Source organism: Bos mutus, chromosome 1 (assembly GCF_027580195.1).
Source record: "Bos mutus isolate GX-2022 chromosome 1, NWIPB_WYAK_1.1, whole genome shotgun sequence".
Taxonomy (NCBI): Eukaryota; Metazoa; Chordata; class Mammalia; order Artiodactyla; family Bovidae; genus Bos; species Bos mutus.
Window position 1 is genome coordinate 18,268,048 of NC_091617.1, and position 13,828 is coordinate 18,281,875.

The following is a 13,828-nucleotide window of genomic DNA, read 5'->3' on the forward strand; positions in this document are numbered from 1 at the left end:
TTCTGTGCATAAACAGAGAAGAGTGAAAGGGATATCTCACTGCAGTGTTTAGTTAAACATTTAGCAAAGAAAAAGCCATGTAGCAATTTCCATTTTTCTTTAAAAAATTTTTTTATTAACCATAACTTTCCCAAAGGCTATAGTAGCAAGTGATTCATATAAAAAGTCTAAAATTTGTTAGTAGTACCTAATTGAAAATATAAATACAGTGAAACATCTTTCAGTCATCAAAGTCACTATACATAGGATTTTCTTAGCCTGGAATTTGGCCTGTACAAATGTTGATAAGACATCTGACTATGCCTAGTGCCACTGCATAAAGCAGAAATGTCCTTGTAGATGCTCTAAGCTCTGCCTTGTGCTTTTTTTCTTCAACACGTTAAAGTCTTTATTAAAGTGAAAGTGAAAGTGACGTCGCTGTCGTATCCGACTCTTTGCGACCCCATAGACTGTAGCCTGCCATGCTCCTCCGTCCATGGGATTTTCCAGGCAAGAGTACTGGAGTGGGTTGCAATTTCCTTCTCCAGAGGATCTTCCTGACCCAGGGATTGAACCCGCGTCTTCCACATTGTAGGCAGACGCTTTACAGTCTGAGCTATTCGATGGAATTTTTAAAAGTCTTTATTAGTGGTCTAAAATAAAGTCAAACAGTACAGTACTTCAGATTCTTCAGTGGTCCTTCGTATTTATACCACTGTAGTGCCATCAGTCTCGTAAGTGTACTTGAACTACAAAAACAAAAAGAGAAAAATTTGGATTTAAAAAAAAATTGTATTTTTTCCCCGAAGGTATATTTTTAAAAACTAAGATGATTACACTTTCTCATTATACACATCTTTAAATTTCTAGTCCTAAATTATTTGATCAGAAAAATCAACACTTGCTAATAAACATTGGATGTCCTTGGCTGTTCCAGATATTCCTGTTGCTGGTAAATTCTGTTGAGTATAGACTACCAGAAAAGTGCACAAATCATAAAGATACATAGCTCTCAGGGTATGTGGTATTCAAAATGTCTGCAATCTCAACAGAAAATTTACCTTTAAACCTCAGAGACTTCTGGTTTCAATGTTACTGTGCTCTTCAGTAGCGCTAGTTAACTGCAGAGTCGTGTCCAACTTTGGCGACACCATGGACTGTAGCCTGCCAGGCTCCTTAGTCCATGGAATACTCCAGCCAAGAATACTGGAATGGGTTGACATTTCCTTCTCCAGGGCATCTTCCCGATTCAGGGCTTGAACCCAGGTCTCCTGCACTGCAGGCAGATTCTTTACCAACTGAAGTGAAGTGAAGTGAAAGTCGCTCAGTTGTGTCTGACTCTCTTCAACCCCGTGGACTAAACAGTCCCTGGAATTCTCTAGGCCAGAATACTGGAGTGGGTGGCCTTTTCCTTTCTCCAGGGTATCTTCCTAACCCAGGTGGATTCTTTACCAGCTGAGCCACAAGGGAAGCCCAAGAATACTGGAGTGGGTAGTCTATCCCTTCTCCAGCGGATCTTCCCAACCCAGGAATCGGAACCAGGCACGATCTCCTGCATTGCAGGCAGACTGTATACCAACTGAGCTATCAGGGAAGCCCCTTATCGACAGAGCTATGGTATTATTCTCTTAGTTAAGACTGGATTTCAATGAAAATCACTTTATCAAAATTATTGACCACAAGAGGGCATCAGATGTTCTTTTTCCAACTTCCAAACTAAAGGTTGTAATTATAATCTCCCTTCTCCAAGGTAAAGTATTTGTGGTTATAGTTTAAATCACTGTTTTTCCTAGACATCTACATACAGAAATTGCTACTTGTAATGGAGAATGTTAAGTATGCCAAAGTTGTTATTATATACATGGCTTTACTGGAATCATTTTTGTTAATTAAAAAAAATATATAGTTCATTTAGGAAAATAAAAGTACCTAAAAGCACAAAGAAAGAGATGATCAAAATTAACTATAATATTTCCAGCTGAGATAACTTTTATCTAGCAAAGTATTTTAGTAGCCGAGTTACTATTTTAGTGGATGGGGATATATAAAAGAGGGAGCTTTTACTTTATAAACCTCTGTTTTGTTATTATGAAATATACTCATTTTATGGTCTCACAGTTTGAAAATGTGGAACATTTTCTTATGTCATTGATTTTTTTCCTAAAACATGATTTTTAATATTTTCATGGTATTCATATTTATGTACCTTAATTGATTTAACCAGTCTTTATCATTAGCTATTAAGCTACCGATCTCTCCCCCCCCGGTTTATTTTTATTTGTCCATAATTGTTTATTGAAGCTTTAATGTAAATTTATTTATTTTAATTGGAGACTAATTACAATATTGTATTGTAAGCTACTGATCTCTATAGGAAATTTTTTTTTAGCCACATTATTTAAATATATATCTCCTTTGTTGGAGGTGGTTGCAGGCAGGGAGGTATTCCTTTGAAGTCCAGAAATAAATGAGCAAATTTGTTTCAGAGCTGCCAGTTTAATTTACATACATACATATCATCTATAGATGATAAATTTCTTAAGAGTCAAGTCAATAAGCTGTAAAATTTCAACAGAAAAATAGGACTGTGGCACTAAATTCAATGAAAAAAAAGTTTTGGTTTTGAATCTTATTGATCATCAAACACATATAAAGACATGAAATAAAATTTACTGATTAAAAATAAAAGTATTTAAAATTTATAAACTTTGTCTAAAGTGACTGGAACATGACAAATGTAAACTTAAATTTTTTCACCTGAGTTAAGGTGAAATAATATTTCATGTTTCCTAATATTGCCAATGTTAATACAGACCATATTTAAAATCAGATATTGATAGCTGATAAGATCAAATTATTTCATAAATAATTCTGAAAAGACAGCTTGTGAATGCTCGATAGTCACTGTGAAATCTGGACAGAAAAAACTAAAATAAATGCAAGCTCTCTTACAGGGATTTGGCATGCAGATTTACTGTAAAATTACCCTCCCTAGCATGATTAGGATTGCCAATCAAAAAGTTTAGGTGGGAAACCATTACAAATGATCTACCCAATAAACATTTTAAATATTTAAAATGTATCAGTATACAGTCAGTCATCTAATATCAGGACTTCCCTGGTGGTCCAGTAGTTGAGAATCTGCCTTGCAATTCAGGGGAAGAGGATTTGACCCTGGTTGGGGAACTAAGATCTCATATGCATGCCACAACTAAACCAGTGCACAACAATTAGAGAAGCCCACACAGCCAAAAAAATAGAATTAGGAGACCTGAATTTCATTTCTGTTTGCTTTGGTAAATCCAAACCTTTCTGAATCTTGATATTTTCATAAAATGATGTTGTTTAGTTGCTAAGTCATGTCCAATTCCTTGTGACCCCATGGACTGTAGCCCACCAGGCTCCTCTGTCCATGGAATTTTCCAGGCAAGAATACTGGATCGAGTTGGCATTTCCTATTCTAGGGGATCTTCCAGACCCAGAGATTGAACCTGAGTCTCCTGCATTGTCAGGTGGATTCTTTACCACTGAGCCACCAGGGAACCTCTCATAAAATGATACTGAATTAGATAACATAGCCCAAGGATATCTTGGGGGTTGTTTGACTTATCAAATTTAACTGCTATGTGAATTTTCTTCACTTACTATATTACAAATCTTTTGCCCATAATATTGTGAAAATTAAAATGCTACAAAATCACACACCAAAAAACGAAACCTACAAAAACATGTGTTCATCAAGTTCTGTTGGCTACTATCCAGTGTCTTGGATGTAACAGACTGTATCTTTAAGTTGGCAAGGCAGAGATTACATTTCCTTTCATGTAATTATCTTGCTTTGTGTTCTCTTGTTTCTGTGAACATATAAATCATCTTCCCCCTTATCTGGAGGTCAGAAGGCTGGTGGAGACTGAATGATGGAGGGCTGATTGTCCAAAAGGTTTCAAATCATTGGCACAGTAGGCCTCTGCATGGTGTCACTTTCCACAGTTTCACTTACTTGCAGTCAACCATGGTTCAAACATTTTTCCATTTAATATTACTGTTATGAATAAACAATTCATAAGTTTTAAACTGCACAGTTCTGGGCAGTGTGATGAAATATTGCACCATGCTGTTCATCCTGCCTGGGACATGAAGCATCCTTTTGTCCTGTGTACCCCACCTGCTAGTCACTTAGTGACCCTCTCAGTCATCAGATGAACATTCGTGTCCCGGTAACCCTTTGTGTTACTTCATGATGGCTCTAACAAGTGTAGCGATGCTGGTAATTGTAATATGCCCAAGAAAAGCCATAAAGTGCTTCCTTTAAGTGAAAATGTAAAACTTTACTTAATAAGAAAAAACTGCTGAGGTTGCTAACATCTACAGGAAGAATAAATCATTCATCCGTAAATTGTGAAAAAGGAAAAAAAATGTGCTGGTTTTGCTGTCACACTTCAAACTGCCAAGTTATAGCCACTGAGAGGGGGCAGGTATTTAATTAAATGGAAAAGGCATTAAATTTGTACAATAAGATTTTTGAGAGGGATTACATTCACATAAATTTTATTATAGCATATTGTTGTAATTGTTCTACTTTATTATTAGTTATGTTATTAATCTCTTACTGTGCCTATTTATAAATGAAACAGTAACACAGGTATGTATGTGTAGGAAAAACACAGTAAACATAGGGTTCAGTATTATCTGCAGATCCAGGTGTCCAAGGGGGGTCTTGGACTGTATGCCCGGTAAGGGGGGACTACTGGATCTTCACCATCACAGTCTCCTCTCAGAATTGCAAGGTCACTGTACTGGTCTCCAGAAATGTTCTCACTGTTGACAGTTCTGGGACGCCATGAGGAAAAATGTCCTACTTAGCAACATATAAAGAACACAGTGCCAGTAGCCAACGTGACAGTTGACCTAACATGTGACCAACACATCTTCTTCAAGTGCAAGATAACTCATGTTCACCATTAGTAGTTTGTGCTGATTCCATAAAACTGCTGTGGGCAAAACCTCCATAAACTTGAAGAAACCAAGGATAAATAAACCAAGAAATACAGAATGATGGGTACACTTGTGGCAATGAATTGATATGAACATAGTCAGAACTGCTCCAATTATCATCAACAAAGTTTGAGTGCATGTGCTTAATCGCTCAGTGGTATCCAACTCTTTGTGATACCATGGTCTGTAGCCCACCAGGTTCCTCTGTCCCTGGGATTTTCCAGGCAAGAATACTGGAGTGGGTTGCCATTTCCTACTCCATCAACAAAGTTTAACTGAGACTCTACTATGCATTGGTCATGTAGATGTAAACATGATCTGTCTTTGAGAAGTGTGACATCTGCTTACAGAGAGGAGACAGGTGAAGACGGAACCCTCAGTTTCCTCGGAGGGTACAATCTCAAGAAGGAAAAGATTAGGAGGAGAGCTTAGAAAGGATTGGGATTACATGGTCAGAAAAGGATAAGACCATATGCAGAATGAAAGAAAAAGAGTAACCTGGTAAAAGGAAAAAAAAAGTGCATTTCGTATCACAAAGGGCTATTTTTTGTAATATTTAAGAGCTCCCGCTCAGACAGTAAAGAATCTGCCTGCAATGTGGGAGACTTGGGTTCCATCCCTGGGTTGGAGAAGGGAATGGCAACCCATTCCTGTATTCTTGCCTGGAGAATCCCATGGCCAGAAGATCCTAGCGGGCTACAATCCATGGGGTCGCAAAGAGTCGTACATGACTGAGTGACTAACACACACAATACACACACCAAATAAGCAGAATTGTGATATAAAAGAAACATGGGCAAAGCATATGAACATAGTTCTCAAAACCACAAATGGTTTTTAAACATAGGAAAAGATGCTCAATTAACTACACGGAAATAGAATTTTAAGCCATGACAAAATTTTCTTCTCAGAGATTAGGAAAGATAAAAAATGCTGGATAAGAGTATTGGTGAGGAACTGGAAGGGGATAAGTAAAGCACTGTTATCCGTTGCAAGCATAAGCTGCTACACTAATTAAAGAAGATATTGTAATGACAGCTTCAAAATAGGCTTTACTCATACCTCTCCCTTCTGGAAGTTTAAAGACATATTTGCACATAAGAAAACTGATATATAGACAAATATTACTTATAATTTTACTCATTGTATCAAAAAGATGGGATCAACTTAAGTGGCCAATTGGAGACTGGTTAAGTAAGTTACAGTGTAGCACTCTGAAGTAATATACAGTTTTGAAAATAAGATTATTTTAGATAGATATATAAATGATATGTAATAGATAAATAGACGTAGGATGGTCTGAGAGGATTTGTTAAATTAAAAAAAAAAGTGTGCATAAAACATTATTTTTTAAAAAAACACATACGTGGAGTTTCCTTGGTGACTCTGGTAAAGATCAGCCTGCAGTGCAGGAGACCTAGGTTTGATCCCTGGGTTAGGAAGATCCCCTGGAGGAGGAAATGGTAACACACTCCAGTATTCTTGCCTGGAGAATTTCAGGGACAGAGGAGCCTGGCAGGCTTCGGTCCATGGGGTTGGAAAGAGTCGGACACAACTGAGTGAATGAACACACGATATACATGTACATATATGCAGGCATAAGCATAGAGTAAATGTTGCAGTGGAGAGCTAGCTGTGAAAGTTTAAAGGTAGGCAGAGTGTGGACTTTAAGTTAGATATTGTCCAGGAAAACTTTTGAGCAAGGGAGTGCACTGAAGTGTTTTAAGAAGATTAACTTTGAATCGGAGAGTTTTAATCAACTTTTGTCTGAACAAAGGTTAACTATAGAGAAATGGTCATCTATTCACTTCAAATATCAAATAGATTATTTCTATCTAAAGCAGTCAAAATTCATTGGAAGGACTTATACTGAAAGCTCCAGTATTTTGGCCACCTGATGCAAAGAGCCAACTCATTAGAAAAGACTCTGATGCTGGGAAAGATTGAGGGCAAGAGCAGAGGGAAGACAGAGCATGAGATGGTTGGGTGGCATCACTGACTCGATGGACATGAGTTTGAGCAACCTCCAGGAGTTGGTGAAGGACAGGGAAGCCTGGCGTGCTGCAGTCCACGGGATTGCAAAGAGTTGGACATAACTTAGTGACTAAGCAATAAGCACCTCTTCAGGTCTTCCTGAGGTTAGATGCTTCCAGTTCTCACCAAGCAAGTAGTAAATGAATGGAAAAGGATATTTCTTTTTATAAAAGCAACAGAGCTGAAACAAATCATACAAGCACGCTTTCACTGAATACTTAATTTTAGTCAGCTCTAGTACCAGATGCTAAACAGGCTAGGCATAACACATTCATGGTCAAAACCGCATCTGCTCTCTCAGAATTATCTGAGGTCCCTTTTCTGTGTGTGTTAGCCTCCTCCTTCTCCCATTCTTCAACCAAAACTTTCTAATTTCATCTCCTTCCTCAGTCCTCTTACCACCTAGCCACCCACCCCCTACCCTCCCAGAGTATGACCTCACCTTTACTTCCTGGAGAAAAGTGAGACTATCTAATTATATTCCATCCACAGTCACAATCCTATTAAATCTGCCCCCAACCTCACTGACTTTTCCCCTCAATCTCAGAAGACGTTCTCCTTGATTTCGTCAACTCAATCCTACCCACATTCCGTTTTGACCCCTTCCTCTTTCCAGACTCCTTTTCCGCAGCCTCACAAAGTTGCTAACCTTTACCCCACTCTAGTTACTGTTTCTCTGCCTTCCTCCTTCCCTTCATGGCCAAGAATATTGAAAGAACAGTCTAATATAGCTTTCAAGTTGTATCTTATGAATCAGACATCTCAAGAGCTGGTGGGGATATCGTGGGAAGAGAAACAACAACAGTTTGGACTTGGTAGGATTTAATCTGAGTGGGGTGTGTTTTGAATGTTAACTATGTTTCTAGATCCTCCTCAGCTCTCATGCATGCTTCAACCCATAGAACTAAGGGTTGGGACAACCATTCCACCAGAACTGGTCCGTCATTATGAATGACTTCATTCCCAGAATGGTTTCTGTTTCAGTCTGCTGTGCTCCAGAGGGCTGATTCGGGTCCTCTTCTCATCCCACACAACTCTCTCCTGAGTGATTTCACCCTCCCCCCACCTTTTTTTTTCTTTCAGATTTAATGTATATATATATGCCTTTGGCTTAAAAAGGCCAGAACTTCACTTTTTCACCTTACCAGGTTCCTCAAATTGTGCTTTGCATTCACAAAAAGAAGCTTGTGAAATAATCTAGTTTAGTTGTATAAGAAACAACAGTACTTTCACTTAAATCCCACAACTTAACTTGCCCTAACAACCCACTGTTCTAATACTTATGCTCTGAAATACCTCAAAGAATGGGGGAGACTCTAGGAATGCAAATCAAATTACATATAACCAAAAAATCAGAAGCAACTTCTAGGTCCAAAAGTGGGGAAAAAAAGGAATTATAGAGGATCATCTTAATGAGACATCATGCAGCTATTAAAATGGATATATATATATATATATATATAATATATATTATATAATAACAACAACAGCAATACGTGAACCGTGAACTTCCAGATGTTCAAGCTGGTTTTAGAAAAGGCAAAGGAACCAGAGATCAAATTGCCAACATCTGCTGGGTCATGGAAAAAGCAAAAGAGTTCCAGAAAAACATCTATTTCTGGTTTATTGACTATGCCAAAGCCTTTGACTGTGTGGATCACAATAAACTGTGGAAAATTCTGAAAGAGATGGGAATACCAGACCACCTGACCTGCTTCTTGAGAAACCTATATGCAGGTCAGGAGGCAACAGTTAGAACTGGACATGGAACAACAGACTGGTTCCAAATAGGAAAAGGAGGACGTCAAGACTGTATATTGTCACCCTGCTTATTTAACTTCTATGCAGAGTACATCATGAGAAATGCTGGGCTGGAAGAAGCACAAGCTGGAATCAAGATGGCTGGGAGAAATATCAATAACCTCAGATATGCAGATGACCACCCTTATGGCACAAAGTGAAGAGGAACTAAAAAGCCTCTTGATGAAAGTGAAAGAGGAGAGTGAAAAAGTTGGCTTAAAGCTCAACATTCAGAAAATGAAGATCATGGCATCCGGTCCCATCACTTCATGGCAAATAGATGGGGAAATAGTGAAAACAGTGTCAGACTTTATTTTGGGGGGCTCCAAAATCACTGCAGATGGTGAGTGCAGCCATGAAATTAAAAGATGCTTACTCCTTGGAAGAAAAGTTATGACCAACCTAGATAGCATATTCAAAAGCAGAGCCATTACTTTGCCAACAAAAGTCCATCTAGTCAAGGCTATGGTTTTCCCAGTGGTCATGTATGGATGTGAGAGTTGGACTGTGAAGAAAGCTGAGTGCCGAAGAATTTATGCTTTTGAACTGTGGTGCTGGAGAAGTCTCTTGAGAGTCCCTGGGACTGAAGGGAGATCCAACTAGTCCATTCTAGAGGAGATCAGCCCTGGGTGTTCTTTGGAAGGAATGATGCTAAAGCTGAAACTCCAGTACTTTGGCCACCTCATGTGAAGACTTGACTCACTGGAAAAAGACTCTGATGCTGGGAGGGATTGGGGGCAGGAGGAGAAGGGGACGACAGAGGATGAGATGGCTGGATGACATCACCGACTCGATGGACATGAGTTTGAGTGAACTCCGGGGGTTGGTGATGGACAGGGAGGCCTGGCGTGCTGCGATTCATGGGGTCGCAGAGAGTCGGTCGCAGAGAGTCAGACATGACTAGGCAACTGAACTGAACTGAAGATATACAAATATGATACAATATCACGTAGGAGAAAGAAATCAAATAGAGGACGTTTACTTTAATAGGGATATTAAATATACTAGAAGAGAAATAGAACAGAAAGGTCTTTGGTAGTGATGTCATTTAGGTGAAATTATTTTTCAACTCATTTACTGTTGTTACCATGCTATCTTAATAAGGAAAGAGTTTTTCAAAATATTCCACCATTTAAGTCAGATGAAATCAAATTTAGAAGGTGTAATGAGTTAAACCAATTTTGGAACTGACACTTCTTCACTACTTTCCATACTGGTAAATATTCCTACGTAACACATGGGACAATCCCACGCATTATAGTAGTACTGGTGCATGTTCTGGACTTTTAGGAATAACCTAAACATACAGGAAATTTAATTATATGTAAATATATCAGTGTTGCTTTTCATTGAACAGTGTCAGGAAAAATGAACACAGCCATTTCCTTTCTTCATGCCAAGTACTACATCACCATGACTCCATACATGTCAAAGGCAGGGTAATGGCAGATCTTGTCCAAACTGAGACACTTTCTAGAGCAAAACATCTCTTGCTGTATGTATTGACAGTGAGATAACAGGCAAAGACAGAACTGTCTTGGGGAAAGGGATACAGTCACCCAATCCCATAAGATATGAGGCAAATACTGTTATTACAACACAGTAATAATCATAATGACAGCAATCAATGCTTACAGAGCACCAATGTGCTAGCCTAAGTGCCTCAGATGGACTAATCATTTTCAGAAAAATTCCACAAAGTTGGTCCTATTATTGTAGTGTTAAGGAAAAGGAGAATATAGGTAAAGTGTTTTGTCTAAGGTTACCCAGATAGAATCAAGCAAGTTGTCTTCCAAACTCATTTTATAGTTTTACCCTGTCTGAAGGCCCCACCCCCACCCCACACCTACACTGACTGCCTGTTATACCAAATAAAATGTGTTCAATAAATGGATCCCTCTTGGGTACTTTTCTCTCCAACTAAAGCAGCAATCCCCTAAAAAATAAAAATCCAAAACTGAGGAACAGAAACTCTTCAAAATACCAGAAAAACCTTCTCAACAGGAACAGAAAGATGGTTTGAAACAGCTCTTCCGAAGTTCCCAGGAATACTAGTTCTCCACTGGCTGACAGCATTGGACTCCCACAATATCAAACCTTTCACACACATACACTTTTCCCCCTTCATTTTCTTTCTAGTTCCATAAGTGAAGTGCCTGGTCTGGTCACTCATTGTCCCCTACTTCACTTCCTGAGTAACCTCCAAAGTTTTCACACACATGACTTCCATTTTCAGTCCACCCCTCACACTCTAGATCCACATATCCATGTGTCCATCCAACACTTCATTAATACACATAATAAACTTCTCAAACTCAACATGTTAAAAACTGATCTCTTTAGCTTAACTTTCAAACACTCAAAGAGTCAGGGCTCCAATCCCCACCTTTATTATTTCTCTGTCATGATCTATTCTTGTCTTCATGCTTATGACTGCCACACTTGTATCTCTGGCCCTGAGTTTTCTATTTAGATCCAGGTTCAGGATTCACCTGCCTACTATCATCCCGCATAGATTCCAATGAATTCTAATAGAAACAGGATTCAATGTTTTCATTTCCCACTCAATATCCCCTCATACCCCTATGGCCAATCCATTTACTATTACTTATTAAAAATACAGACATGTATCTCTATAAGTATAAAGTATTTCTAGAAGGATAAATAAGAAGCTGATCATACTTCTCACTACATGCTCTTATACCTTATGAATTTTATACCCCATTAATGAACTACTTATTTAAAAAATTAACAAAAAATTCTGTTATGTTTCTTGAAGGAAACTGAGGACAGAAACTAAAAAACGTGAATGAGAAGGTGTTTCACATTTCACTCTATATCATGTGCACTATCTATCTGAAACTCTAAAAAAAAAAGCTGTTCATTTCACAAAAAACTGTATTAGCAACTTGAAATACAGAACTTTAAAAGTTGATTTCCCTGGAAAAATAGTTCCACCTTGTCAGCAAGATTCATAAGAAAACAATCCATAATCATTTCATCAATCTCTTTCACCTGACAAGCAGATGTGAGGTTAATAGTGTATTATGGTCATTCCATCTCTGAAATAAAGATAGAATACTCCTGGGTTAAGAATGGGGGAGACTGAAAACTATGAAAAAACTATATTGGCATAGTTACTTAGGTGCTGATATTTTTTTAGCATTTCACTAACAACTAAGAAAAAAAGGAAAACTTTCTGGGAATGTATTCTGTCCAACTTCCACTATTTTATTAGTTCTGCTTCACAATTTCCAATCATCATTACTGTTATGGGTAGAACTGTGTGCCCCCAAATTTGTATGTTGCTGTTCTAATCTCCAGTACCTGAGAATGTTACCTTATTTGAAAATAGGGCTGTCGAAGACACAATTAGTTCAAATAAGGTCATTAGGGTTGGGTCTTCATCCAATGACTGGTGTCCTTATACAAAGGGAAAACTAGGGCACAGTGATAGACACACAGAGGAACGGTGACCTGAAGTGACCCAGAGAGAAGACAGCCAACCACAGCCACGGAGAGAGGACTTCCCTCACAACAATCAGAAGGAACCGACCTCCTCCACCAAGAAAGCTACGAGAACTAAGAAAGAAACTCACCAAAGTTTTAGGATGCAAGATTAATGTACAGAATTGTGTTGCTTTTCTATACTCTAACAATGAACTATCACAAAGAGAATTGAGGAAAACGAATCCCATTTACCACTGTATCAAAAAGAATAAAATACCTAGAAATAAACTTAACCAGGCGATGAAAGACCTATACTCTGAAACTATAAGACAATGATGAAAGAAACTGAAAACACAACTAAACGAAAAGAAATTCCATGTTCATGGATTGCAGGAATATTGTTAAAATGTCCATATTACTCAAGGCAATCTATCAATGCAATGCAATCCCTATCAAAATACCCATGACATTTTTAAAAAATTGTATATTTTTCAATTGAAGGATAATTTCACACATGACATTTTTTACAGAACTAGAACAAAAATCCTATAATTTATTTGGAACCACAAAAGATCCCCAATAGCCAAAGCAACCTTGAGGCTAAAGAACAAAGCTGAAGAAATCATGCTCACTGACTTCAGACTATACTACAAAGCTATGATAATCAAAACAATATGGTACTGGTACAAAAACAGGTAAGTGGAACAGGACAGAACACCCAGAATAAGCCCACACACCTATGGCCAATTAATCTATGACAAAGGCAGCAAGAACACACAATGGAGAAAAGACAGTCTCTTCAGTAAGTGGTGCTAGGAAAACTGGACTGCTACATGTAAAAGAATGAAATTAGAACATTTTCTCATACCATACAGAAAACTAAACTAAAAATGAATTAGAGACCTAAATATAAGACCAGAAACCATTAAACTCCTAAAGGAAAGCAACCATTAAATTCCTAAAAGAAAGGGAAAATACTCTGAAACAAATTGTAATATTTTGTTGGATCTATCTCCTAACACAAAGGAAACAAAAGCAAAAACGAGCAACTGGGACCTAATTAAATTGAAAAGCTCTTGCACAGCAAGGGAAACTGTCAACAAAACAAAAAGACATCTTACTAAAAGTGAAATGTGCAAACAATACGATGGGTAAGGGTTTAATATCCAAAATATATAAAATGTTCATGCAACTCAATATCAAACAGACAAACAAGCTGATTAAAAAATGGGCAGGCAGTGGGAATTTGGTGGATGACTTGGAGAACCCAAACAGGGGCTAACAACCTAGAAGGGTGGGGTGGGGAGGGAGATGGGAGGGAAGTTCAAGAGGGAGGGGATATATATATATACTTATGGTTGATTCATGTTGATGTTTGGCAGAAACCAACAAAATTTTGTAAATTAATTAATTTTCAATTAAAATAAATATATTTTTTTAAATGGGCAGAAAACCTGAATACTTTTTTAAAGACAAACAAATGGCCAAAAGGTACACATGATATGATGGTCATCACTAATCATCAAAAATGCAAATCAAAACCACAACATTACCTCACACCTGTCAGAAT

At 37.9% G+C, this 13,828-nt stretch overlaps 1 protein-coding gene across 2 annotated transcripts in view; it reads right to left on the reverse strand.

Moving 5' to 3' along the window:
* Window positions 1-175: 175 nt before the first annotated feature.
* Window positions 176-13,828, reverse strand: part of CXADR (CXADR Ig-like cell adhesion molecule) — a 65,000-nt gene continuing 51,347 nt past the window's right edge. Inside the window, exon 7 of one of the 2 annotated variants that reach the window (XM_070367547.1) lies at window positions 176-728. In XM_070367547.1, the coding sequence (XP_070223648.1) occupies window positions 644-728 (85 nt within the window). In that variant the 3' untranslated portion in view covers window positions 176-643. The remainder of the gene's footprint in view (window positions 729-13,828) is intronic. The other variant, XM_070367539.1, reaches the window with a different exon arrangement.